The 25,659-nt window shown below is 41.1% G+C and overlaps 1 protein-coding gene across 1 annotated transcript in view; it reads right to left on the reverse strand.

Annotated features, from left to right (window-relative positions):
* The window catches only part of PRDM2 (PR/SET domain 2), a gene marked incomplete in the record, with an annotated part of 130,618 nt that extends 115,026 nt beyond the window's left edge, over positions 1–15,592 (reverse strand). The window contains 2 exon segments of the mRNA XM_006145277.3: positions 11,138–11,211; positions 15,518–15,592. Of these exon segments, the coding sequence (XP_006145339.2) occupies positions 11,138–11,146 (9 nt within the window).
* Between the last annotated feature and the right edge of the window lie 10,067 nt (positions 15,593–25,659).

Below are 25,659 nucleotides of genomic sequence, written 5' to 3' on the forward strand. Positions count from 1 at the left end.
TCCCACCTCCCCCGCTTTGGGAGTCTCCAGTGCAGTGGAGGCTGCAACCTGCCAGGATCATTTTTAGAGAAGAAGAATGGAGACTCATGGGATGGCCTGCCTAAATAGAACCATCCTCTCCCCTTCCCTATTTCTCCTTCACAGTTCTTATCATAGTTTTAAATAATTATTTGAATAATTATGTGTTTAATGTGTGCCTCCCAGTGAGACCGCAGTGAAGACAGATGGCATCTCTTAAGCATTGGTGAATTCCTAGTGTTTAGCAGCAGACTTGAAATGTTTGTTGTCACTTAAATACTTGAATGAGAGCATGACTGTTTCTTTCATGAGAGAGACAGAGAATCGGGCACCCTCAAAAGGGTCTTCACAATCCACTCCCAGCCCAGCAGCCACTCAGGACTACGGGCACTCCAGACTCTCCAGACAGACCGGGAACTAGAACCTCGAGCCTTCCCATATGTCTTCCAAAATCACACAGTGCCCCTACTGCGTGTGCCACTGCTGCTGGGCCTGTCAGGAAGTGTTTCTTCCAAATGTGCCTTAATTTCTTAAACTTGAGGTAGATATTCTTCTGGGTCAATATAGGGATTCCTTTTTAGAAAATGCAATATGCTTTTAATTCCAAGTAAGCTATTTATAAGTACATCTTCTAAACAAAATGATGTTAAAGAAAGATCACCCCCTCCCCCACAGACATAATACTCATGAGTATTATACATATACATTATACATATCTTGATAGGACTAGACATAATATATTCTAAGCAAGGGCCATTTAGTTTGTATGCTAAAGAATTACTATTGGCCCTGGAATCATTTCCCAGATTAATCTTGCCTAAAAGACACTGCAACATCTACTCAAATAGCTTATGAAAATATTTTTCAATACCTACTGTGGACCAGAAAATGTCTATGAATCACATTTGACTCAAAAATGCACCACTCTGATAAGGAAGACAAACAAACATATGCAATGCCTGGTATGCTGAATACAAACTAAGCACTAAAAAGGGGACATGGAGATGGAGTAGAGGCAGGGGAGCCACTCCACAGAGATGGAGTAGAGGCAGGGGAGCCACTCCACAGAGATGGAGTAGAGGCAGGGGAGCCACTCCACAGAGATGGAGTAGAGGCAGGGGAGCCACTCCACAGAGATGGAGTAGAGGCAGGGGAGCCACTCCACAGAGATGGAGTAGAGGCAGGGGAGCCACTCCACAGAGATGGAGTAGAGGCAGGGGAGCCACTCCACAGAGATGGAGTAGAGGCAGGGGAGCCACTCCACAGAGATGGAGTAGAGGCAGGGGAGCCACTCCACAGAGATGGAGTAGAGGCAGGGGAGCCACTCCACAGAGATGGAGTAGAGGCAGGGGAGCCACTCCACAGAGATGGAGTAGAGGCAGGGGAGCCACTCCACAGAGATGGAGTAGAGGCAGGGGAGCCACTCCACAGAGATGGAGTAGAGGCAGGGGAGCCACTCCACAGAGATGGAGTAGAGGCAGGGGTGCCGCTCCCCGGAGGTGGAGTAGAGGCAGGAGGGCTGCTCTACAGAGATGAGTAGAGGCAGGGGTGCCGCTCCCTGGAGGTGGAATAGAGGCAGGGGTGCCACCCACAGAGAATGCTTACGGAAGACCTCTCTAGAAGTGGGAACGGGGTACAGGGGATACATGCCAGGAAAGGGCTACTGAGGACCAAAGCCTGAGTTAGGGAGAGGCCTGGCGTGCTCAGAGAACAGATGGGCAGGAAGCCCACTGTCCCGGACAGAGGATGTGGGAGAAGCTGAGATGGGAATGGCAGGTAGGTGATCCCCTCTGAGCCATACACCACCGTTGACTCCTCTACACAGAACGAGAGGAGCTGAATGCAGCCCGGACAGCAGACTGCAAACTCGGCAATGAACCGGAGCTGCTGCTCCTGGCAGAGAGCCTTAGGATCCCCTTCACTCCGAGATGACCCGCCCAGTCCCTCACTGACACCTCTGCCCTGCTGCCCCTGACCAAAGGCACATTCCTGTACTGGGGGGCTGTGTCACGATCACTGATCGTGAAAGAAGTTAAAGGACATGGCAGTTTTTCTTTTTTTTTGGAGAGGTTTTTGCTATAGGGCGCGTGTGCTCGCCAGACAGACAGAGAGAGACATAGAGACAGGAAGCGAGAAATCACCCCCCAGGGGGGATGGCCATGCTGCAATCCCTTCTCCTCCTTTCTCCTCTCGGGATCTTGGGCACGCACACACACGCACACGGAGTGAGTTTAAGCCCCCGGGTCCGGGACTTGAACTGCGGTCAACTGCATGGGAGTCCAGTGACATAGCCATTACGCTAACTGCTGGTCCCGTGGCAGCTTTTCTATTATGCAGACCTCAATGAGGACTCATTTCACACTTAATGAAGTAGTCTCCAAATGTGTCCATGAACAGATCTGGAACAGTATGTATTAAATTTAATGTGTTAAATTAATTTACTAAGTTACTCAGGTATTAACTATTCATTGATCTTGTTAATCTGACATTTCCAATGTCCTACCTCGAATTCAAAGAAAGCCAATACTCCTTCCCTTCCCTTCCCTTCCCCAGGAAGTAGACACAAGCCTCCCGCCTCCATGCAGCGCCCCAGACAATCATTAACCGACACATCCTGAGTGCCTGGCGCTGCGCTGGGTGGCCAGGACACAGCAGGACACAGCAGCTAACACAGCTGTCAAGGCCCACTTCACAGAGCCCCCTGGCTAGGAGAGCTTCCCTATCCTGATACCTAGGACAAGAAATGGGGAGAGACCGGTTTGCCAGTTTGGGCCTTGCTGGGAACGTTTCACTGTTTCCCCATACCTTTCCTTTGAGGCAGGATGACCTTCCCATGCTGGGCAGGGAGCAGAACTCGGGGAATATGACATTTACTCCTGCTCCTGGGCCAAGCCCTCTGCTAAGCACTTTACATGAAGTAACGGTAAACTGCAGTAATTACAGCTAACGCTGATGGAGTGCTCAGGAATGGGGATGCTACTCCACGTACTCTGCACTGCTTCACTTCACCTTTACCTTACTTGTCGTAGGTACCTTTACGATCCCCAGAACTGAAACTTGCCTGTACTTACAGCTACTAAGTGGCAGAGCTAGGTCATTTCAATCCAGACAGTCAGGTTGCTAGGTCTGGACTCTGTAATACTAAGCCATAGAGCACCCCCAGACTATGGAGTATTAAACTTGTGGGGTTGCTGAAATGTGTGATAGTTTAATTTTGTTTTAAGGTCTATGATCTAATTGCCATTATTGTACCAAATCAATGTCCTGATTTCCATCTTGTACCACACCTGTGTAAGGTGCCACCCCTGGGGAAAGGCGAGCGCAGAAACTCTGTACTGTGTTTGCAACTTCGAGAGAGTCTGCAGTTATTAGAAATTTCAAAATTAAAATGTGTTTTACTTTCTGACGTGGTAAACATCACATGCATAACACACGTTGACAACAAGCTCAAGAATGGCTGCTGCCCCCCTCCCAGTGCCTTCCACATCAGGCTTGGGAGGCAGGGGAAGGGGAGAGTGAGACCAAACTGGCAACAGCAAGGTGATGACAGCAGAGGAAGGGAATTCTCATGCCTACCTCACAGCCCTCCCGAGGGGCTGCTCCCCCAAAACAGGCACAAGGGTCTTTTTCAAAGGGTTTCGCTGCTATCTCTAAAGGACAACAAGCAAAATGCACTAGAATAAACTGGGATATACTGTAGCAATTTCAGAGTATTAAAGGCAATAACTTACCATCAGTGCCCCTACGGAAAAGGGAAAGAAACAGAAGAGAGCTCTGACACTCTGCGTTTAAATTTCAGGCTGGGGGGCTGGGACCCCAGCAGGGCAGAAAGATTAGCTAAAGGGGGAAATTTGCATTTGTATTCTAGGCTGGCCCTACACAGGCGAAGATACCTTAACCTCCTAGAAGCTGCCCCCACTATCCTAACCACCTAGTAGGATTTCCCCGGAGGCTAGGTCAGGACACTCTCCCTGACTCCCACTGTCTGCACTTTGCAAGCACTTCCTGGTTGACTTGTTTCATCTCTGCTCAACAAGAGGCAGGTTTAGAACGCAGACACAGGCAGGTGTTTCACTAGTAGTTGTACTTGGGCCGGGTACAAGGTGCCTCGCTCAGAGCACTGGCTTTTACCAAAAAGCCACCCTTCAGCAGTGAACTGCCAAGAGGTCTGGGGCACAGAGAAAGGGACTCAGCTGGCAGTGGAGCCCACGTGGATGTGACATTTCCATGGAAAGCAGAAGAGAGGAGCCAAGAGTGAAGCTCTCAGACAAAGCCACCTAAGAGTGAAGCCGAATAAAGGGAACAGCAAAGGAACCCTGGTCGCAGAAGTCACCACAGAGGCAGGGATGCACCAAGGGTGCAGTATTAGCAAAGCCAGGGTGGGACTCAACCACAGAGGGGGCAGGGTCAACAGAACAGACTGCTGCAGTCGACCCGTCAACACCTATTGTATCTGAACCTCTCTCCAGCCCAGTCCCACTGCCACAGACACCCTTCAGACCTGAAGTTACAGCTCCGTTTGTCCACGGTGTGCTCCATGTGTTGGCCCCATGCTGCCCCAGGAAAGCAGCCACGAGGCCAGGCCTGCCCCACCTGCGGCTCACAGGCTGATGTGGGAGCCTGCAGGTGTTCCCATGGGTATTAGCGACATATAGAGCAATACAATAGAGACAAGGGGGGAGGAAGATGCTGCTTTAGTTAGGATGGCAGGAGGGAGGCAGCTGAGAGATGGTGACTCAGGGAGACTTGGACTTGAGAGATAAGATTAGCCAAGGGGTAAGGACTTTGCAGTCCAGGCAATTGTGTTGAAGAGCAGTTGAGGCTTGGCACATTCAGAAACAAAGAGGTCACTATGGTTGGGTCAGAGACAGTGGGAGAAAGCAGGAGCAGCTGCTACTAGAACCTGCAGAACCCTGAGGTCAGGGCAAAGAGCTGAACTGCACATGGAGGGCAGTAGGGCAGGACTAGAGGGGTGGGGACAAGGGAGTGATAAGATGTGAGGAGGCTGGCTGTTTTCCACTCTACTCTATATTCGACTTCTCCAAATCCTCCACCTTCTTGATTAACCATTCTATAAAACATCTACTTTCAAAAGTTCTTTTTATTTTTTCTAAATAAAAACCAGTAGTTCCTCTATTGGATTTAAAGACTTTCAAAGTTCAAGAGAAGAAAAGAAAACTAGCCACCTGAGGCTTAGCCTTCTCTTGTCTGGAAGGTTCGGATACAGGCTGGGAATGGAGTGGAGGAGGGAGTGGGGAGTAATACACACCAATGTATTGGTTTTTAAACAGTAAGGCCCAGCGATGGTGGTGTAGTTAGTGAGGTACCCCAGCACGAGATTAGAGCCAAATGGGAGGCACTTCATTTCCAGGGGTACCTGGATACATCAGGAGTGACTGCAGGTGCTGGCTGAGGGCTGGGGAGTGGGTCACAGCAGAGCAAGACCCTTTTGGGGTCTCTATCTCTTTTTGTCTCTCTCTCTCTGCTTTCCTTTCTCTCTCACATGAAATAAACGTTTTTTTTCAATGTAAGAACAAGCAATTTTACTGCAGTTTCATTCAAATGTTTATTCTGATTTATGTTTTATTTTTATTCAATAAGTAACTCCTCTTAACACACTTTGCCCAGAGAGTACCCATAAACTATTTTATTTCTTCTTCTTTTCTTTTTTTTTTTTTTTAATTTTGCCTGAGAGTGCATACACTCACCAGAGAAGGGAGAAGGTGGAGAAATGAAAAAGCACCTTCATGGGGGATCAGTCACTCTGCAATCCTTTCTCCCTTCTTTTGGGATTTTTGGGCACACAAGCACACACGCAAAGCACGTTTTTGAAGTTGCTGAGGTACAGGATTCGAACTTCACAGTTGACAATGTTGGATCCAACCACCTTAACACCAGGCCACAGACTATCCCAGCCCCTAGTTTCCTAAATGTGGATTTGATCAAAAGTAATACTGGAGACCAATAGCAGTGGGTGACGGAGGAGACAAGATCCAAAACACTGCTTAACATTAAGAACACTTCCTACGAGGATACGGACTGCTACTGCAACAGAACGGCTAATAATCACCATAGTAACTGTTAGTAGCAAAAGACAAGCAAGAGTTAGAGTATCAAAAAACTCAAAATTTGACAAACAACTCTTTTTTGTTTAGACTTGCAAATAAGACCAAAAGCCACTATTCTGAGCAAACAAAGGGCCAAAAAAAAAATCAAATAAGCTCCGGTTTACTGAAATAGCATTAAATGTATTTGGTTAAGAGTTCGGTATGACTCCGATAACAATAAACAGATAAGAACACAGAATGGAAAAATCTTACACACCACCTTTGAAAAAAACAGCAATCGAATTAGTTCTGAAGTACAAAAAAAGACCCTCTCCCAAAAGCTGGGAAGTCCATTAAGTTGGCCACCTAAGAAATGGTTCTCAGTACAATGTTAATCACAACAATGGATAGACACATACCACCTTTTTGCCCCCACACAACCTGGTCTCCACAGCACAGTAAGAGTGATATTCTAAAAATGGAAATCTGGTCAGTCACTGTCTATGCCTCCCCCACCACCCCTACTTAGAATAAAATATAAAGTCCTTCCCGTGGCTCTTGGGGCCTTACAAACCTTAACCTTACTTTTCACACCAACTATCTTCTCCCGAGCCCCAGCCCCGGGCTTGCTCTCTGTTCCTTGGACCACCATGTTCAATCCCAATTTGGGGTCTTTACACTCACTGTGTGCTCACTCTGCCTAGAATTTTCTTTCCCCAGATCTTCGCATATCTGGTTCCTGGTTATTTCCTGGGTCTGTTTCACTCTCAGTAACATCCTCAGAACAGCAATCAATCAGTGTGATCTTCTTCACCCACCATCTTTATCACAAGACCTTGGACTTTGTACATCAGGAATGTACTTTTCACCATCAACAATTACTTTGTCAGGCCAGTAGATGGCGAAATGGTTACATCTCTGGACTCCCATACGGTTGGCCATGGTTCGAGTCCTGAGCTTGAATCTCACACCAGGTGCATGTTTGTGTGAGCCCTAAAAACCCAAAAGGTGCACCAATCCCTTCTCCTTCATTCTCCTTTTGGGTTTTAGGGTCACACCAACTTCTCACTTTCTGTCTCTCTGGCCAACACACGCATCCTATAGCAAAAATCTCTTTAAAAATTACTTTGTCTTCCTGCTCTTTTAACATCTCTCTCTATGATCTGGTAAACTAAAGTGAGCCCTGTCTGCCCAGTTCACAGAGAATCCATAACACACGAGGATATCAGGCTGTGCTGAAGGAATGGAGGAATGACCGCACATTCAGGAGAGCTGAGATAACGCAACTATGGCTAGCTTATCACAATTCTCAGGATTGTACCTGCAGCACCAAGGGATTAAATATGCCTTTTGTTATTTTATTAGTCTTTAACAAGGGCCAGAAAAACTGCTGTCCTGCTGTTGTGTTAAGCCACTGAGACTCTGGAGTTGCTTGTTACTTCAGCAAAACATAGCATATCCAGATTAGTACAAGCTGTATAGCTTGGTAACCAAAGAACTGGGGCCTGAATCAGATACGCATGGGTTTAAATCAGAGCTCTTTCACTTTCTGTGACAAGCCAGGACCATGCCATCTCTCTGGGCCTTAATGTCTTCATCTACAAAATGGACGTTACAATATGTATGCTTCATAGAGTTTTTGTGAAGACAGAATTAATGAGAGAATGTATATAAAGTAATGGGATACCTAGCATGTTTGTTAAGCACTCAATTTTTAGCAAGTGGTATAAACTCAGGCATATCTACTCCGAGCTACTAGAGCATTTTTGCATTATGGAACTTTGCTGGTCTTGGATATTCTATAGAGTAAAGCATTCCAAGCTGTTTATTCAATGAGAGAATCACTTAAAGTTCTGAGTTTTCCAGGACCAGCAGTTAGTGTAATGGCTATGTCGCTGGACTCCCACATGGTCGACCGCAGTTCGCGTCCTGAACCCAGGTGGCTTGAAACTCACGTCGGGCGCGTGTGGGTGCGTGCCCAAGATCCCGAGAGGAGAATGGAGGAGAAGGGATTGTGGCATGACCATCCCCCCTGGGGGGTGATTTCTCGCTTTCTGTCTCTCTGTCTCTCTCTGTCGTCTGGCGAGCGCATGCGCCCTATAGCAAAAACCTCTAAAAAAAAAGTTCTGAGTTTTCCAAGGTTTATCAAGGGAAGAAAAAGCAGGTACAATTTAAAAGTTAGGTATCAGAATGGGTACAGAATGTTAACAAAGCAACTAAAGAATATCTATGATCTAAGAATGGACAGAAAAGAAAATGAAGAGAGATGGGAAGAAAGAGTGATAGCTCCTCCTACCTGCCAACCAGGCGTGGGCTCAGTTAGCATGAACAAAGACTCACGTGCAAAGCAAGCTGAATTCTAAATTGAGAAGAGGAGATGTATTAAGAAAGGAGTAAATGTTGAGTGAAAAGCAAAAGGGAAGAGAAAGAAAGAAAAAGAACATGTGGGTCTAGGGGCTTTATGGAGCCCCAGCACTGGGCTCAGGGGAGGGCCTGGCGAGCTACTACTTATGAGGAAGAATTTCACATGCATTGATCACAACTAAGCACAATAGTTCCGAAAGCTGTCTCAATAGTCTTTGCTTTAAATACTGGCGGGCTTTGGCTCTGTTGTGTTTTCTTAAGGAACTGCTTGCAAATATTATGGTATGATCCTTCAGACCCTAAAACTCAACAGGCAGGTGCACATGAACAAGTTATTCTGTGCTATTGTCTTAGAGACCATGCATATCATAAGAGATCTGATAGCTACAATTCATCATAGTAATGCTGGTCAGTTCCTTGAGAGAATAATCCACCTCTAATTAAACAAGATTTTAATTATAAGTCAATCTTATTCAAGTTAAAACTTAATTTCTATCTTAATTTTTGTGTCATTTTTTAAAAACATTTATTTATTTATCTATTTCTTTGTTGTGATTTTCAAGCCCCTGGGTCCAGGACTTGAACCGTGGCCAGACATGTGGGACTCCAGAATCTTAGTTAACCATCATGCCACCCACTGGCCCCATGTTATTTTGAAGTTTTCATGTACTTACTGCTCATTTTCAATGTCTGAAAATAAGAATAAATATAAGAGGGAAAACCATAAACTACCATGAATAATTTCTAATTTTAAAAAGTTACCGGGGCAATTGTTTAAACACACTGATAGATTTTTATCCCATGACTTCATAATCAGGTTTAAATCGCATATAACTAATATTCTTCAAATAATGAAATGTAACTAAAAATAGTGAAAATTTTACTCATAAAAGTGGACAGTTTTTATAATCCCAATAAAAGTTGCATTACTACCAGACCATTTAAATTATACCCAAGTCAGAAATGTGTTAACCATTAGAAACATAAGAAGACACTTTTCCACTAAGATCTGGTATTTGGCATCAAAGGGAGCCCTTTCCAGATCTGATATTAAAACTTGTCAAAAGCAAAATGAAATTGTAAAGGAGCCGAACAAAAAAAAAAAGGAAAAAGAAAAGAAATGGTTATTGATAAGCTCTTTTGAATGGCATGAAGACTTTGTTTAAATGTAAGTTCATTTGCTATACATGAAATATTTAAGTGAAGGTGTGTGATGTCAAAGAAGCCTACACACACTAGAAATATAACCAGCCTAACAGGGTAGAAGAATTAAGGCATAATTAAGCCTAAGGTTAAAATGGTAGGCATTTAAATAAATGATTATTCAACAGTGATGCAATAAGAGCCATGTCAATATTTATATTCCACTTTGGAAGCAATCACGATCATTCTCACTCACAATCAAGACCACTGTAAAGTGTCTAGGCAGCAGCAAGGCAAGCTGCTTTGGGTGACCACATTCATATTAAGAATCGATCTTAGAAGAGAAACATAAATGACATCTATGTCATATATACATACATATAACTCTGATGGACAATGACAGTGAAAATATACTCTATTCTCTTTTCCCTCCCCCATCACACCATTTCAAAAATAATTTGCCTTCCAAAGCATGTCAGTAAATCTGCAAGTCTTAAAAAAATAGAAACCATGTGCTCCATGTGTTCACCAGATTCACTTTTTATGGTGTACAGTCCTCTGCATTAAAATAAGCATATTTCTGATAAAGAAAGTAATGAAAGAAATCAAAGGAATATATTCAAAAAATTCACATCTCCCAATGTAACATGGGGCTGAATTTATTAAATTTGACCACCTAATTAAATTGGATCTCCAATTAGAACCATCTGTAAATGATGAAAAGGTGTCCAAACTTTCCATTGATATAGGATACAAAATCTTTTCAAATCTGAGAGTTTTAAGCTATTTTAGCTTATCTAAAATACATATATTTTTAGATTTTGTCTTTTATATTTAAAAAGCACACATAATTATGACAATTTTTAAAGGGAATGTTTCTGACACCGATAAATTTCTATAACCGTGAGTGAAATGATATTCAAGACAGAAAATAAAACTCGTCTCTAGAATACATTAAATTTCTATAACTGGTTTTACTTATCAGAGCTCCCTAGACGCTATAGAAATATCCATAGCAGAATAGTTTAATCTCCAGGTAATCCCACATCCTCCTGTAAAGAGAAACACATCTTACATTTAAATATCTGCTCTCTAGTTTTTCATACTATGAGTAGTTTTTTCAAGGACAAAATGCTTAAAGTTTCTTGTTTGATCAAATCCGATTTCTAAAAATAACTTTTAGTCCTCCCTTTTCAACCAAAGATAATTACAATATAAAAATTGTTTTAAATGAACGCTCAATGAACTTTTTCAAAGTAAACAAACAAAATACACACACACGCACACAGAGAGTGTGGCAGCAAAGAGGTAAAAAAGAAAGTCTTAATACCTAAGAATTAGTTCTCTACTCAAGGATTCACAGAAATGCCAACCCACACCAAAACAATAAACATTCCACTCCGCAAACACACACACAATGAAAATAATGAACTAATAAATGGTGATGGGATACAAAAATGAAAATCTGAGAGGAATGGATGTGTGTGTTACTATCTTCTAAAGATCAAGAACTGGTCTAACATCCAGATCATGTGTTGGTATAAATTCTTATTTTTAAAACTCACCTGGTTCATTTTCAATTCCTGTTGTGTTCTGTAAAGATACACACAACAAAGAAACTTCTTTGATTACATGAGCCCTAAAAAGAAAAACAGACAATTGTAATATGTACCTGCCTACAAATTTACAGTGATTTAAAACCACATACAGAACTGTAGAGTTTGTTCAACGGGCTATTCATAAAGCAACTCCAAGGCAGATCAACTTCAATCTATGCTGAGAGCTTACTTCTCAGATTTATTATCTACAATAAAATAGATTTCTTACTAATCCTTACTAGGACTTCATTGTACTCTAAAACTGAAAGTAGACTCATTAGAATGACATCAAAATCCTGTTTTAGAATTATATCATTCCTAAGGAGAAAAAAAATAGCTTTGTTAACAGTCAGAAACACAAAGCACTGCTGAGGAACTGAGTATTTGTTGTAAGTGTCCTTTGCTTATAACAATTCTATGTTGAAGGAAAACACAATTAGATCCCATGACATTATGCTACTTTTCAAATTTCTGAAGTAGAAAGGTGGATTTACTAACACCAGTCACAGAGGATTCCCTTTGAGGAACAAAACAAAAACTTATGGTAGGATGCAAATGTTTTAATAAAAGATGTTGGGAAAAAGCTTTAAAATGTTGTGTTCAATGTATTCGTAATATAGTAAAATAACAAGACAAAAGCATTTCTTGTAAGTACATATGACATACTTGTTTCTAAATAACAATCTATGCAGATGGCCCTTCCTACAAAGTACACTCTAAGAATCGTTTGATGCCATGTATAATTCACGAATACCATGCCACTTTAAGTAGAACTTCCACTGTTAATATTCTAAACTGTCCCCCAATGTATATATACATTCACAACTAAGCAGCACTCTATATCTTTATGGTTGTTTATAATAACTTATCTTTCATTTCTAGACTAACAAAACTCTGCTTACATTGTAACTTTATGTTCTGTTAACAACTCAAAGAATATGTAACTCAATGAATGCTTCATAATGAAAGAATATAACTAAACAACTGTTAAGCTGTTGTCATTTGATAGGGAGGTCCAGAGACCAGAAAATCTAGAGATAATGTGCGACTCCCCTGTCTGAGGTCAGACCAGCCTGGCAGCCCCAACCAATCTCCATCACCAATCCTCTGAAATAAAGCAGATTAATCTAGAGATAAACACGAACTAACATTAACGTAACACATTTAATGACATTGATTAAATTGTCTTCATGTTGGCCACTAGCAGATTTATAAAATCTACAAAGCTATAAAAAAGGCAAAGTGGGCCAGCCCGTGTTGTGGTTGTTGGGGTGGTGGAATTCCCACATGGCTGACTGCAGTACCAGTCCCGGACCTGGAGGCTTGCTTTCTCTCACTTTCTCTCTCTCTCTCTCTCTCTCTCTCTCTCTCTCTCTCTCTGTCTTTCTCTGGGGAAACTCATGTGAAAAAATAATAATAATAAAAATAATTCTTTTTAAAAAAGGCAAAGTAAAAGCAGTAGCAGTATCAGAGTATTTAAGATTAGCTTAAGTCTGGGGGATACAGGTAGGAGAGGCAGAATTGAGAAAATACTTCCTTGATTTGATTTCTGCATTTATCAGTAAGTCACTGAAATTATTTAACAATTATTCTTTAGAACAGTTTAGATCTCTTGTGGCTTCTTAGAAAATACTTCACTTTGCAATAGTCACAGAGAAGTCATTGATGTTAATTATCTTATAATTATTTTAAGTTGTAAAAAATTCTCTATTTTGGCACCAATAAAAGACACTATTTTTTTCTCTTTTTTGCTCCTTTTCCTTCTCTTTCTTTCTTTCTTCCTTTATTTATTTATTTTTTTAAAGACAGAATTTTCCTGTAGGTCCTATCTCAAACTTCCAGCTAGGAGTACAGGTCACGGTCATCCACGACAACTGATTCTTTCTTGAGATAGGGTCTACGTTGCACATGCCTTACTGCAGTCATTGGGTCAGACACATGCCACCAAACCTAGACTTTAGGTTCCATCAAAAATCAAAACTGGGCTTCCATGTGGTCCCAGCCTACAGAGCACAGCATCTTAGCGGCTCATGCCTTATTTAACATTTACGTCACAGGAAGCTTATAAACAGAGAGTAAAACAGAAGAGAATTAGTACAGTTGCATAAAATTTAAAAGATGAAAAATTCAATGAAAACCAGGACAGGAGAAAAAAGTTTTAAAATAATATTTTGTAAAATGAGTGTTAGAAAGTTTATGGCCAACAAAAATATTCTAAAAGGGCTGGCCCTGCAGGCTAGTGATTAAAGGAGCCAAACCCAAATGGCAAGCCACATTTTTTTTTTTGAGAGGTTTTTGCTATAGGGCGTGTGCACTCGCCAGAAAGACAGAGACAGAAAGCAAGAAATCACCCACCCCCCGGGGGGGGGGGGCGAGCACGCCCAATCACCCCCCCCCCGGGGGGGGGATGACCACGCCGCAATCCCTTCTCCTCCATTCTCCTCTCAGGTTCTTGGGCACGCACGCACATGTGCCTGGTGTGAGTTTTAAGCCACCGGGTCTGGGACGCGAAACACGATCGACTACGTGGGAGTCCAGCGACACAGCCATTACGCTAACTGGTCCTAGTAGTTTGAAAAACATGCTGGGCACGTGTGCTTGTCTGCCCAAAATCGCAATGGGATGCAAAAAAAGAAGAGATTGCGACACTACCATGCTTCATTGGGAGGGGTTTCCTTCCTCTTCCTCTCTGTTTCTCTCTCTGGCAAATCCAAGAGCACTCTGACTATTAAAATGAAGAAAAAATAAAGAAAAATATCATAAAACTAATTACTACCTAAAGTCGATCTCATGACAAATAAATATCACTAAAGCAAATATAGAAATGATTAAGCTTTTAGCAGAGTAGATTTACAGTGTCTATTGCTGACCTTAACTTATCGTGACCGAAAGATTCTTGGAATCCAGAAAAATTAAAAAATCAGAAGTATGCCAACTTCTTAAAAGTTATTCATTTACAAACACTACTTATATCCATAGTCATAGAAAACTATCATATTCTTACCAAAAAGGTAAAATCACCAAATTACAATCTGTAAACTCCACATAACAATATGAAAATATGTAATGCCCACTTAATAGATTAAGCCAAAACACAAACATTGAATCTGCCTGGGAATTTGCTAAATGAAAAATTATTTTCCTCTTCTAAAATAATACAATTCTACAAGACTAATCAACTAGTTTCACACTAAAAAAGACAGCCCCACTTTTTCTAATGTAAACTATATTACCTAATTAAATAAAATGAAGAATCAAACCTGACATGTTAATCTTTTTAAGAATAAGAAAATGGCATGGAAAGAGAGAGAAACACTGAGCACACAGCTAAGATTTGGCAAACTGCTGCATCAGAGGGTGTGGAATTCCTCTGCTCAAAATCACTCTCTCTTGTCTGTTTCAGTATTTGGATGTGTTTCTCACTCTAGCCAATGCCAAAAGATAACAATAATACAGGGTATACACCTAGGGGAATCCCCCAGCTACCCACATGTATGAAGAAATGCGGTATGAGGAATAGACTGTTCCACAAATACACCAGTCATTTCTCCTATTTCAATAGACCTATTTGTTCCATGAAACTCAGAACACCATAAATGTCCCAAGGCAGGATTCCCAAAATGGACAGAGCAGAAAGCATTCACTCCACAAACCTAAAGAAAGGGGAGTTTAACCTATTTACTTGAGGTAGGAGAATCTGATACAACAGAGTTTCTGTGTAACAAATCAGAAAAACAAAAGAGGCAGACCAGCCAGTAGCACGGTGGTTGCAGCAGCTGGATCCTATATGGCCAACTCTGCAGTTCGAGTCCTGGACCCAGCAGGTTGGAAAATACATGGGCATGTATACATGCCTGCCCAAAATCTCAACAGGAGGGAGAACTGGAGGAGAGGACTTTCACCCCCAACACTCGTTGCCACTGGTACAATGCACCCACGGCAAAATTAAAATTAAAATAGAGGGGCTGCTGTTCTCACAGGCTTCCGAGCTGCACAGCTCAAATGAGAAAATGAGACTGATTAGAGCTTTTGTTAGAAATACCTAAGTAATGAAGCTCTGAAGTCAACAGCCCTCCAGCTCCAATGGGCCTTGAGCAATTAAACAACATATTAAAATGTCAAATAAGAGACTTGCTGATATACTAGAAAAGCACTATCAAATCTGCATTTAGATGATAGCACTCCAGGGTTTTTGTTTTTTTTTTTCCCCAGAATCTCTTCCTTTACTTAAAGAAAAAAAAAAAAAGATTAATGGAAAATTTTTCAAAATACACTGCTGGAGCATCTAATCATAAAGAGCTGACTTAGAAATAAAGATATGCCAATAGCTGATTATTTATTACTTACCAAATCATGTTATAGATAACTTTTAATATATGCTCTACCTATTCTTTTGATTTTTATATTTCTCTGTATCCATACATATGTCTATACATGCATGTCATAGATGCCTTTAGCTACACAGCTATGTCACATTGCACTGAATAAGTCATTTATTACATCACAAACATCAGGCTTTGTTTAGGGTTTCCATAGTAATTCCCTCTAACTTCCTAATTTAAAATACTTAGTTCCTCTAAAAATAAAAAATGTAGAACATCTTACTTCTCACCATAAAAGTAGTATATTTGGGGGAGACCAGCAGATGGCATAATGGTTACGTTGCTACACTCCCACATAGTCAGCCACAGTTTGAGTCCGCGACCTGGTGGCCTAAAACTCATGCCAGGCGTGTGTGTGCCCAAAATCCCGAGAAGAAAATGGAGAAGGGACTTCAGTGTGGCCATGGCCCCTAGGGGGTGATTTCTCGTTCTTGTCTCTCTCTGTCTCTCCAGCAAGTGTATGCACCCTATAGCAAAAAAACTCTCAAAAAAACAAACAAACAAACAAACAAAACACCTAGTATATCTGTCCCCGTGGTATGAAAAACAAAAGAATCATTGTCCATTTTCCTGGGTGAGGTTAACATCATCCAATCGAAACACCCTTGAACTTAAAAGTTAATTTTCTCTCCTTATTTTCAAGACTAATTGCCAAAACATAGAAATGTAAAAACCAACAAGAAAGGGTAGAGGGAGGGGGGATAAAAACAAGTGCTTTTTAACCTCTGCTGAGAACTAGGAGGTTAGTGCTACAATTCCCATTAGCTCCAGGAAAAGCACAATGTAACCAGCTGCTAACTGTACATTCTGAAAAGAAGTATTAAAGAAGTTTTGCAAGAAGATACTTCTCTGATATTTTCTTTTTGATAAAGCAAAAACTTTCCAGAATTATAAGAAGAAAATTAAGTCAATTCTTTACTAATACTCAAATGCCCAGCTTCTAACAAACAAAATCTTGAAAGCAAGATGTCGTGATAGTTCATTCGCAATTCCCAAAACAAAATGAATTCGGACTCCTTTGACTTAATTGTCTTTTCTACTGCAGTTGCCAAGGCAGATGCTACTTTCGTGATTAAACCTTAAAAATGAAGAGATTTTCAAGAACCCTGCAAAACACCTGTGAATTTTCTGAAACGCAGACGAAGGCTACGGCAATATGGTCATCACTGGCGCTGGCAGGCAAGTGTTCCTTTCTCACATAAAGACTCTCTGAGCATTAACAGTCTCCCTAACCTGGCTGCTGGAAGCTCTCATTTTTCCTATACAATACAGAACACAGAAAAATTCATCTTCCGTATAAACTACATAGAACCGACAAGGGAGGATGCCTGAATTCACAGGTGAACAACCTAAAGCAGAACTGAAGTTATACCAGATACAGCAACAACCTAGCTCTATTTTACTGAATGTCAGGCACACTTACATCACTAAAAGATTCTCTAGGTCTTCCTCCAAGATGTTATTCAGGTATTCTTTATTTGGTAAGGAACAACTCTTCTACTTTAAATCATCTGAGATTTGGGATTTATCCTCTAATGATAAAACTACTTCTGTTCTTGAGAGCATTTAAAAGTAATAGTAATGCCGACCATTGGCAGAACAGTGTGTATGTGAACACTCCAGTTAAACAAGCCCTTATCCACGATTACACTTATTTCCTCAAGATAAATAATGTGTAGTTCTTATTTCAAAGCAAAGACCAATGTCTAACCATTTATGATAAAAAGGACGAAGGACATGTTTGCCATGGTAATAAAAACAGTATGTCTCAAGTGAGTATCTGTACACGGTAAGAATGGAAGAGATGAGTCTGGTTCTGGGGTGCTCTGAGTTTCAGGGTAAATCTAAACTTGACTTTGTGGGTAGAGTTCCCCAGATATAGTGTGAGGAGCTATTATCTCACTCCCAACCCCACCATCTCCCTGCCCCCCTGTCCCAAAAACCCTGAAGGTCTGTAGAGGAGGATGGAGGTGGAATTACTGAAGAGCAGAGTCTATGACCACCTGCAGAGGAGAGCCTGGCTTCATGACAGTCCACCAGGAAGGCAGCTCTGGCCCGTTGGGATGAGAGACAAGGATTTCTGCTACCAAAGGGGCCATAAACAGAAGAAAGTCTAATATTTTCAGAAGCTTAAGTGGGAAGAGTGAGGAGTGGGCAGCCAGAAAGGCTGGGCTGGGCAGGCCAGTTAAGGATCCAAGATAATAAGCAATTAGAGCTTCAACCACAGACAACAGCTGAACGGATGACAATGGCTGAGGTACATGGAAGGCCTGGGTCCCATTTACAGCCCACACTAAAAAGCCAGGTGCAATAGCACATTCACAGGTAGTCCCAGCTGGGGATGCGAAGGCAGGGTTGGGATCACAACAAAGTGAGACTCCATCCCAAAAAAAAAAAAAAAAAAAAAAAAAAAAGAAAGAAAGAAAAGAAGGCCCAGACTTGGTGACATAGACAGCAGCAAACTAAACTACAGCAGTGCTGGAAGCCACACAGCCAACCGCAGGTTCAGTTATCCAGCCCAGTCAACCGGAAACGTGCCAGGCAAATGTCCAAGATCGGGACAAGTTGGAGGACTGGGAGAAGGAGATCACAGCATGACAAGCTCTTGCGAAGGGTGTGAAGGGCGCTTCTCTCTCTCACTAGCTCTTTTGTTCTGTCTCACGTGTGTGGCACTGTTTATCATAAATAAAACAAGTAAGCTTTAGGTATTTATTCATTCATGTATAGGAATGATCGGCACCACAGAGGAAGAGTAGGTAGAAGTGTTAACTGAACAGGAGGTAAAGAGACAGCAAAGGTGACTCCCAAATTTGGAAGGTGACTGTGTACAAGAACAGTACTTTGAATATACAGTTACACATTACATGACAACTTTCAGTCAATGTATATGATACATACAAGTATATGACAGTGGTCCCATAAAAGTATACCATACAACCTAGCTGCGTAATAGATTTGTGTAAGTATATTCTATGATATCTACCCAACTAAATCCCCTAACAATGTGTTTCTCAGAACTTATGCTCCCTCAGTAAGGGACAAATAACTACATCTGAAAGATACAGCAGTTGGGGTCAGCAGATATCATGGTGGTTAAGGTGCTGGACACCTATAAGGCCGACTGTGGTTCGAATCCTGGACCCAGTAGCTGAAAATCATGCCAGCCATGTGTGCATGCATGCCCAAAATCCCAAGAGGAGGGAGGAGAAGGGACTGTGGCATGGCCATCCCCCCTTGGGGGTGATTTCCCACTTTTTCTTTCTCTGTATCTCTCCTCTCTGGCAAGTGCACATGCCCTATGACAAAAATAAATAAATAAATAAAGATACAGCAGTCATAAATACGGAAGGTATTTAAGTGGAAGGTGTTGAACTGCTTTTGTAAAGACTTTGAGAAAGCCAGACATTCCCACCGAAAACTATATCTGTCAAATCAAAAAGAAGGTCCCAGCACAGACTGACCCTCAAGGCTGGAGATGGAGATTCAGAAACCTTCAGTCCCAAGGGGAAAGAAAATTGCCAAGAGGAAACATGTGCAGTGAAAGAGTAGAAGATGAAGTATTTAGCTTGTGAAGTTACAAAAGGGATTAAAAAAAAATAAAGTCACTTCCTCCATCATGTCCAGTATTGGTGGTGTGTGGGGAGAGAAGGTCAAAAAGCCTAAGGTCTCATCACTTGGAAGTCTCAACAGTCTGCCATGTCATCTCTTAAGATATTAAAGAAAAATCTTCTAACATGTTAATATTTTTGAAAAACCTAATGTATCTCAAATTGCTTGCATATTCTTTTATCTAATCATTTCGCAACATCCCCAGTGAAAGAGAGAAGCAAACACTGTCCCTGTTTTACAAATAGGAAAAGGCAGGGCAAATGAGCGGCCAACGTCCACCACAGCCACCTGCTCAGTGTCTCCTACCAGTCACTGGTAATGGGGCCTCACAACTAGGGACCTAAACTTATCCCAAGAACCGTCCTTTTGAAAACGGCTACTTTCAAATACACTTTAAAACTAGGTCTTTCAGAATTATAGCCAAAGTTCCTAAAATAAAGCCTCACAGCAAGAAACACTCAGAATGTCGCTTTTATACTGGTACTCCAAACTATGTTTAATTTATATCATCTTTGATCTTGGGTAATATCTAGGCTTCATACCGAAGTATATAAGGGTTTAGTGAATCTTACCATTACTCTCAAATTTTGATGGCACCATTTAAATTATTTCAAAGTGTCACAGAATATTCCCATTAGAGTTTAACATAGTCTTAGCAGAACTACACATAAGCACATACAAAATGTGTTTTTTTTTGTTTTTTTGTTTTTTTTTAACCAATTTCCAGACAGGCTGCCCACTGTAATCAAACTAACAGTTGCACTTAGCTTTACATATTTCAGACAAACTATGCCAAGAAATAATTTAGCTCTTTCAAAGCAAAAACTAACAGGATTTATTCCAAGGGCTACAAAATATTCTTTTCACCAAAATGGCTGGAAAATGTATAAGTATTCAGTGAAACCTCCTTTATTGCCTGTTCCAGAGGACTAATAAATGAAAACACAGAATAAGTATGACAGGAACCAAGGTCCTAAGAATAAATACCACACAGTACTGAGGAAAATATTATAAGCATATTTCACTCCAAATGAAACAGATTTATAACACACAGTAACTCTAATTCAGATTTCAGCGAGGTGGGAGTGGGAAATGAAGGGCATTCTCTTTAAGAAAGAATATTTAAATAACAAGCATCGGTGCGCTGAAATAATGCAGATACTCTGTAATTCAGAAAACCATCCCATTTCCAAGCACAGTTCTAAGAGCACACCTCTTTTTGTGTGTTTTATTAGTCAATATGTTCTGACTAGAGAGTACTTTTACAACAATCAAAATACAATTTATATTATCTATATAAAGATTACAAATGAAGATCTAAAAATGTACTAACCCCCCAACCACCAGGGGTTGCATGAATGATGTATGTTTTCCATAAAGATCAATAAGTTATCTTTAAATTACAACATATTAAGTTAAAGTTTCACAGCAAGAAACACTCAGAATGTCGCTTTTATACTGGTACTCCAAACTATGTTTAATTTATATCATCTTTGATCTTGGGTAATATCTAGGCTTCATACCGAAGTATATAAGGGTTTAGTGAATCTTACCATTACTCTCAAATTTTGATGGCACCATTTAAATTATTTCAAAGTGTCACAGAATATTCCCATTAGAGTTTAACATAGTCTTAGCAGAACTACACATAAGCACATACAAAATGTGTTTTTTTTTGTTTTTTTGTTTTTTTTTAACCAATTTCCAGACAGGCTGCCCACTGTAATCAAACTAACAGTTGCACTTAGCTTTACATATTTCAGACAAACTATGCCAAGAAATAATTTAGCTCTTTCAAAGCAAAAACTAACAGGATTTATTCCAAGGGCTACAAAATATTCTTTTCACCAAAATGGCTGGAAAATGTATAAGTATTCAGTGAAACCTCCTTTATTGCCTGTTCCAGAGGACTAATAAATGAAAACACAGAATAAGTATGACAGGAACCAAGGTCCTAAGAATAAATACCACACAGTACTGAGGAAAATATTATAAGCATATTTCACTCCAAATGAAACAGATTTATAACACACAGTAACTCTAATTCAGATTTCAGCGAGGTGGGAGTGGGAAATGAAGGGCATTCTCTTTAAGAAAGAATATTTAAATAACAAGCATTGGTCCGCTGAAATAATGCAGATACTCTGTAATTCAGAAAACCATCCCATTTCCAAGCACAGTTCTAAGAGCACACCTCTTTTTGTGTGTTTTATTAGTCAATATGTTCTGACTAGAGAGTACTTTTACAACAATCAAAATACAATTTATATTATCTATATAAAGATTACAAATGAAGATCTAAAAATGTACTAACCCCCCAACCACCAGGGGTTGCATGAATGATGTATGTTTTCCATAAAGATCAATAAGTTATCTTTAAATTACAACATATTAAGTTAAAGTTAGGTAAGCATTTTAAAAGCAAACTTTATTTCCTCAGGACAATTTAATCACCTCTGTGCATAACTTCAAATGAGTTATTTATAATTTTTTTTTTAATTTAGAAAAACTAGTTGGGCTTCCAGTATCAATGTTCAAGAGCTTGCTTCACCCAATCTCATTTTCTAGAAGAAGAGAAGGTTGTTTCTATGCTATTCAGCATAATGGACCACATGCTTAAATTATTCACCATGTATCAACTTTATGCAAATTTATTTAAATTTCATAATTGAATCTGCATACTAGGAATGCTGATCCCATGTCATGAAAGCTCCTTCATAATCTCCAGGATACCTCACATAGCTTTATCCTTTGCCACAAAAGAGATGCTGAAGCAAAAGTGCTGAAAGTGACCATTCTATTAAATTGTAAAAGCAAAAGCACTTAGGACTCTGGACAGAGCAAAAAGTCCACTCCTTGGCTTTAAGGTGTAAGTCGCATAGTCTATTCTTACAATACTTTAACTAGACAGATTGGATAAACTGCTTCTATGACTCAACTATCCAGCAGATGAGTTTTTGTTTAATTAAGCAGCAGTTGAGAACTGCTTCACCCTCGCCACCGAACATCTGGTAATGTCTGGAGAACTTCACTGGTTGCCACAACTGGGAAAGGAGGTGTTACTGGCCACGTCATAGGAGAGGTCAGGGAAGTTTCTGAACCTTCTACAATGCACAGGACAGCCCCCACAGCAAAGAATTATGCAGCCCAAATGCTGACAGTGCAGAGGCTGAGAAACTGCTTTCATGGGACCCAAGCACCGCTTTCGGTCATGGAGTCCACAGCTCTCAGACGTTCTACCAACATGATGTTTTCAGTTCTAAGTGTGAACTTCTAACTTCAAAAGGGCACCGGAACACAATACCAGGCTCTAACCAAATGATGTCATGGGTGACGGCGCAGCTGGTAAGTAGCGCACAAACCCTGAAGCATTGGACATGCAGGCTTGGGAGTGACGATCATCAGCTGACATCCGTTACCGGGAAACTCCGTAGCTACCCACGGCTGTGCAAGCCTGACCATCTTCCCCGCTGTCTACCTACTCACTCCTCTTTCACTCCCCACTATGGAGTTTCCTAGTGGAAGCCCACAGTTTGCTTTTTGTATTATTTTTTCCTGCACTGGTGTTAAAAATAACATGAAAAGCTAGTCAGAAGACATGAAAATAGTAAATAACCTAAGGTACTTTCCACCCCGGAAAGTCTATGACTTAACAGGACTTAAAAGGTTTGTAAATCAGGTCTAGAACTTGAAAAGAGATTGGCGGCTGAAAGGAACAGTCCCATGAATAAACAAATTTCTAATGTAAAGTAATCATCAAAAGAGTGTACGTACGTAGATAGGTACGTTTATAACTGCACACAATCGGCTAAGAGGAGGAAAGGGGCTAAAATGGAATGCTACTTCTTGTAACTACACTGGCAAAAAAATGCAGATTTAGAGTCTAAAAAGCAACACTTACATTTTCACATATCTTAAAGATGACAGGACTTTAAAATCAGCAATCAAAAAAAAAACTTTTGGGAACCAGCAGTTAGCGTAATGGCTATGTCGCTGGACTCCCACGTAGTCGACCGCGGTTCGCGTCTCGGACCCGGTGGCTTAAAACTCAGGCCGGGCGCCAGTGCGTGCGTGCCCAAGATCCCGAGAGGAGAATGGAGGAGAAGGGATTGCGGCGTGACCATCCCCCCTGGGGGGTGATTTCTCGCTTTCCAAAAAAAAAAAAAACTTTTGAACAAATCTTAATGAAAAGAAAATTTCAGGCTTTATAAACCTTACAGATCGTTATGAAATTGATTAACAAATTATAATCTTCCCTTATGATGTTGTGAGCATATATCCATGCCATTAACTATTCTTCAATATGATGTTTAATTTCTACATAATACTATATTAATATTATAATTAACAACTATATTAATTTAGTATATATCATAATTATTATAATGGTATGTGTTAATGATATGTCACATAATATGATAATGCATTAAAAGGTAAAATATTATTATATTATACATAGCTATTAAACATCTTACTGAAGAATAGTTAATGGCAAGGATACAGGCTCCCAATATCACCAGAGAAGACAGATTACAAACGATATATACAATATGTCAATCCTCTTTAAAATGTAAATACCCAGAAGTGAGTAAGTTCTACAAACAAATATCTGAGAGTAAAGAACTGTGCACATGCACACCCACGGAGATGAAGGGGCGGTCTGCCAGACGTCAGTGACGGTCATCTGAAGAGGTGGAAGGTGACAGCACATTTCTATCCCTTGTCTGTGCCTTTCTCCAATTTCCCATTGTTCCACAGTAAAACTCTTTTGTCAGGTTTTGTGCTTACATAACTAATCCATTACTACAAATTTAAACTGTATTGTTTTAGGTACTGTCCATGAGATCAAAAAAGAAGCCTGAATATATCTTTTCTTTTTTTTATTTTTCCTTCAGATTTTTGCCATAGGGCATGTGCAAACCGCTGGAAAGAGAGAGGGAGGAAGTGAGAACTCCCCTCCCAGGGGAGACGGCAGCGCCCCAATCCCTTCTCCTCCATTCTTCTCTCGGGATTTTGGCCATGCACACACACATGCCAAGCATGATTTTCAGGCCACCAGGTCCAGTATTCAAATCACAGCTGACCATGTGGGAGTCCAGCACCTTAACCACCTAAATGTTTGGACTCCCCAACTTTTCAATAAAAGAAATGGCCCACAGAAGGAATGAAAGAATATTTATTGGGCATTATTATTACTCTGTTCCTGGCACTTTTCTAAGCACTTTAAATGTATTAACTTATTTCAATCAAACCAAAAAAAGATGTGTAGGGTAAAAAGAGCCCTGGAATAACAAATGCAAATAACTATTAGTTCCACTAAGAATTCTGGTCTCAGTTTCATACTTCAAGATGAAGAAGTTATTTCTTTAAAGGTTCTCTCAAGGTTAAACTGAGATTTTTCATGTATAAAAACCTGGCCACATAAGGAAGCTTCTAGAGAGTGACAGGGCGGCTGCACTGCCATCTCAGAAACACAGAACTAAAAAAAAAAAAAAAATACCACAACGATGTGTCTCAGTTCCTCCTCCTCAATATTTGTACACCAAATTTCAAATCATGGTAAATTTTTAACAGCCGACGTTTTTTCCAATACTTGGACACAACTGATCAAACCAAAATGAAGCCTGTGCTATTGTAGGTAAAAGAATCATTGAAAGGGTCCATTTGTTAAAGCCTGCAGCTGCTTTCAACAATAATCCTGGGGTAAACAAAAACTTTTTAAGAAATATATCAGTCCCGGACAATGACGCTTCTAAGGACAATTATTTTACAGTCGGATTAATGGGATCGAAGAACTAACTGGGATTCAGGAAAGACGTTCCATCTCTGGAACCCTAAAAGCTCAATGGAGCACTAAATGCCAAGTGAAGGGCCAGCAAGCATCTGTCTCTTGGGAAATTGCAGCTGCGTAGCTGAGGAAAACGAGGCTTCCCGGGAACTGTGGCAGCGTCCCCGCATCTCCCAGCCCGACGCGCGGTTCAAGCCTGCGAGTCCGGCTCGCGTGGGGGGAAAGGAGCCACGGAGGTGCTGGGAGTAACACTGTTACCACTATCAACACAGGTTCCTGGGTAGCTTTGGTAAGAAAATAACACAGGAGGGCACGTCTGTTACCCTTGCACACACACACACACACACACACACACACACACGGCATACACCGGTGGGTCTACGGGAACGTCGAGGGAGTCAATTTCCAGGTCTCAACCACACAAAAACTCTTGTGGAAACACAAAGACGCAAGACACAAAACAAATTAAGAATGCAAATGTGAAAGACGCACTCCGCTGGAACACAAAAGAGGAGGGAAAACACAGTGACTTGACAATTGGGACGGCCCCCGAGCCCACGTGGGGTCCCAGCTGGCCTGGTCGCCGGTCGCAGCTCGCACCCGGCTCGCCGCACCGCAGTCCGCACGCGTCCCCCGCGGGGCGCGCGACGACAAAAGCCAGCCCCAAACTTCACCGCGGGGGCCCCGATGCCGACGGAGCCCGACTCCGC

The sequence above is a fragment of the Tupaia chinensis genome, unplaced genomic scaffold (assembly GCF_000334495.1).
Source record: "Tupaia chinensis unplaced genomic scaffold, TupChi_1.0 Scaffold000146_1, whole genome shotgun sequence".
NCBI classification, from domain to species: Eukaryota; Metazoa; Chordata; class Mammalia; order Scandentia; family Tupaiidae; genus Tupaia; species Tupaia belangeri.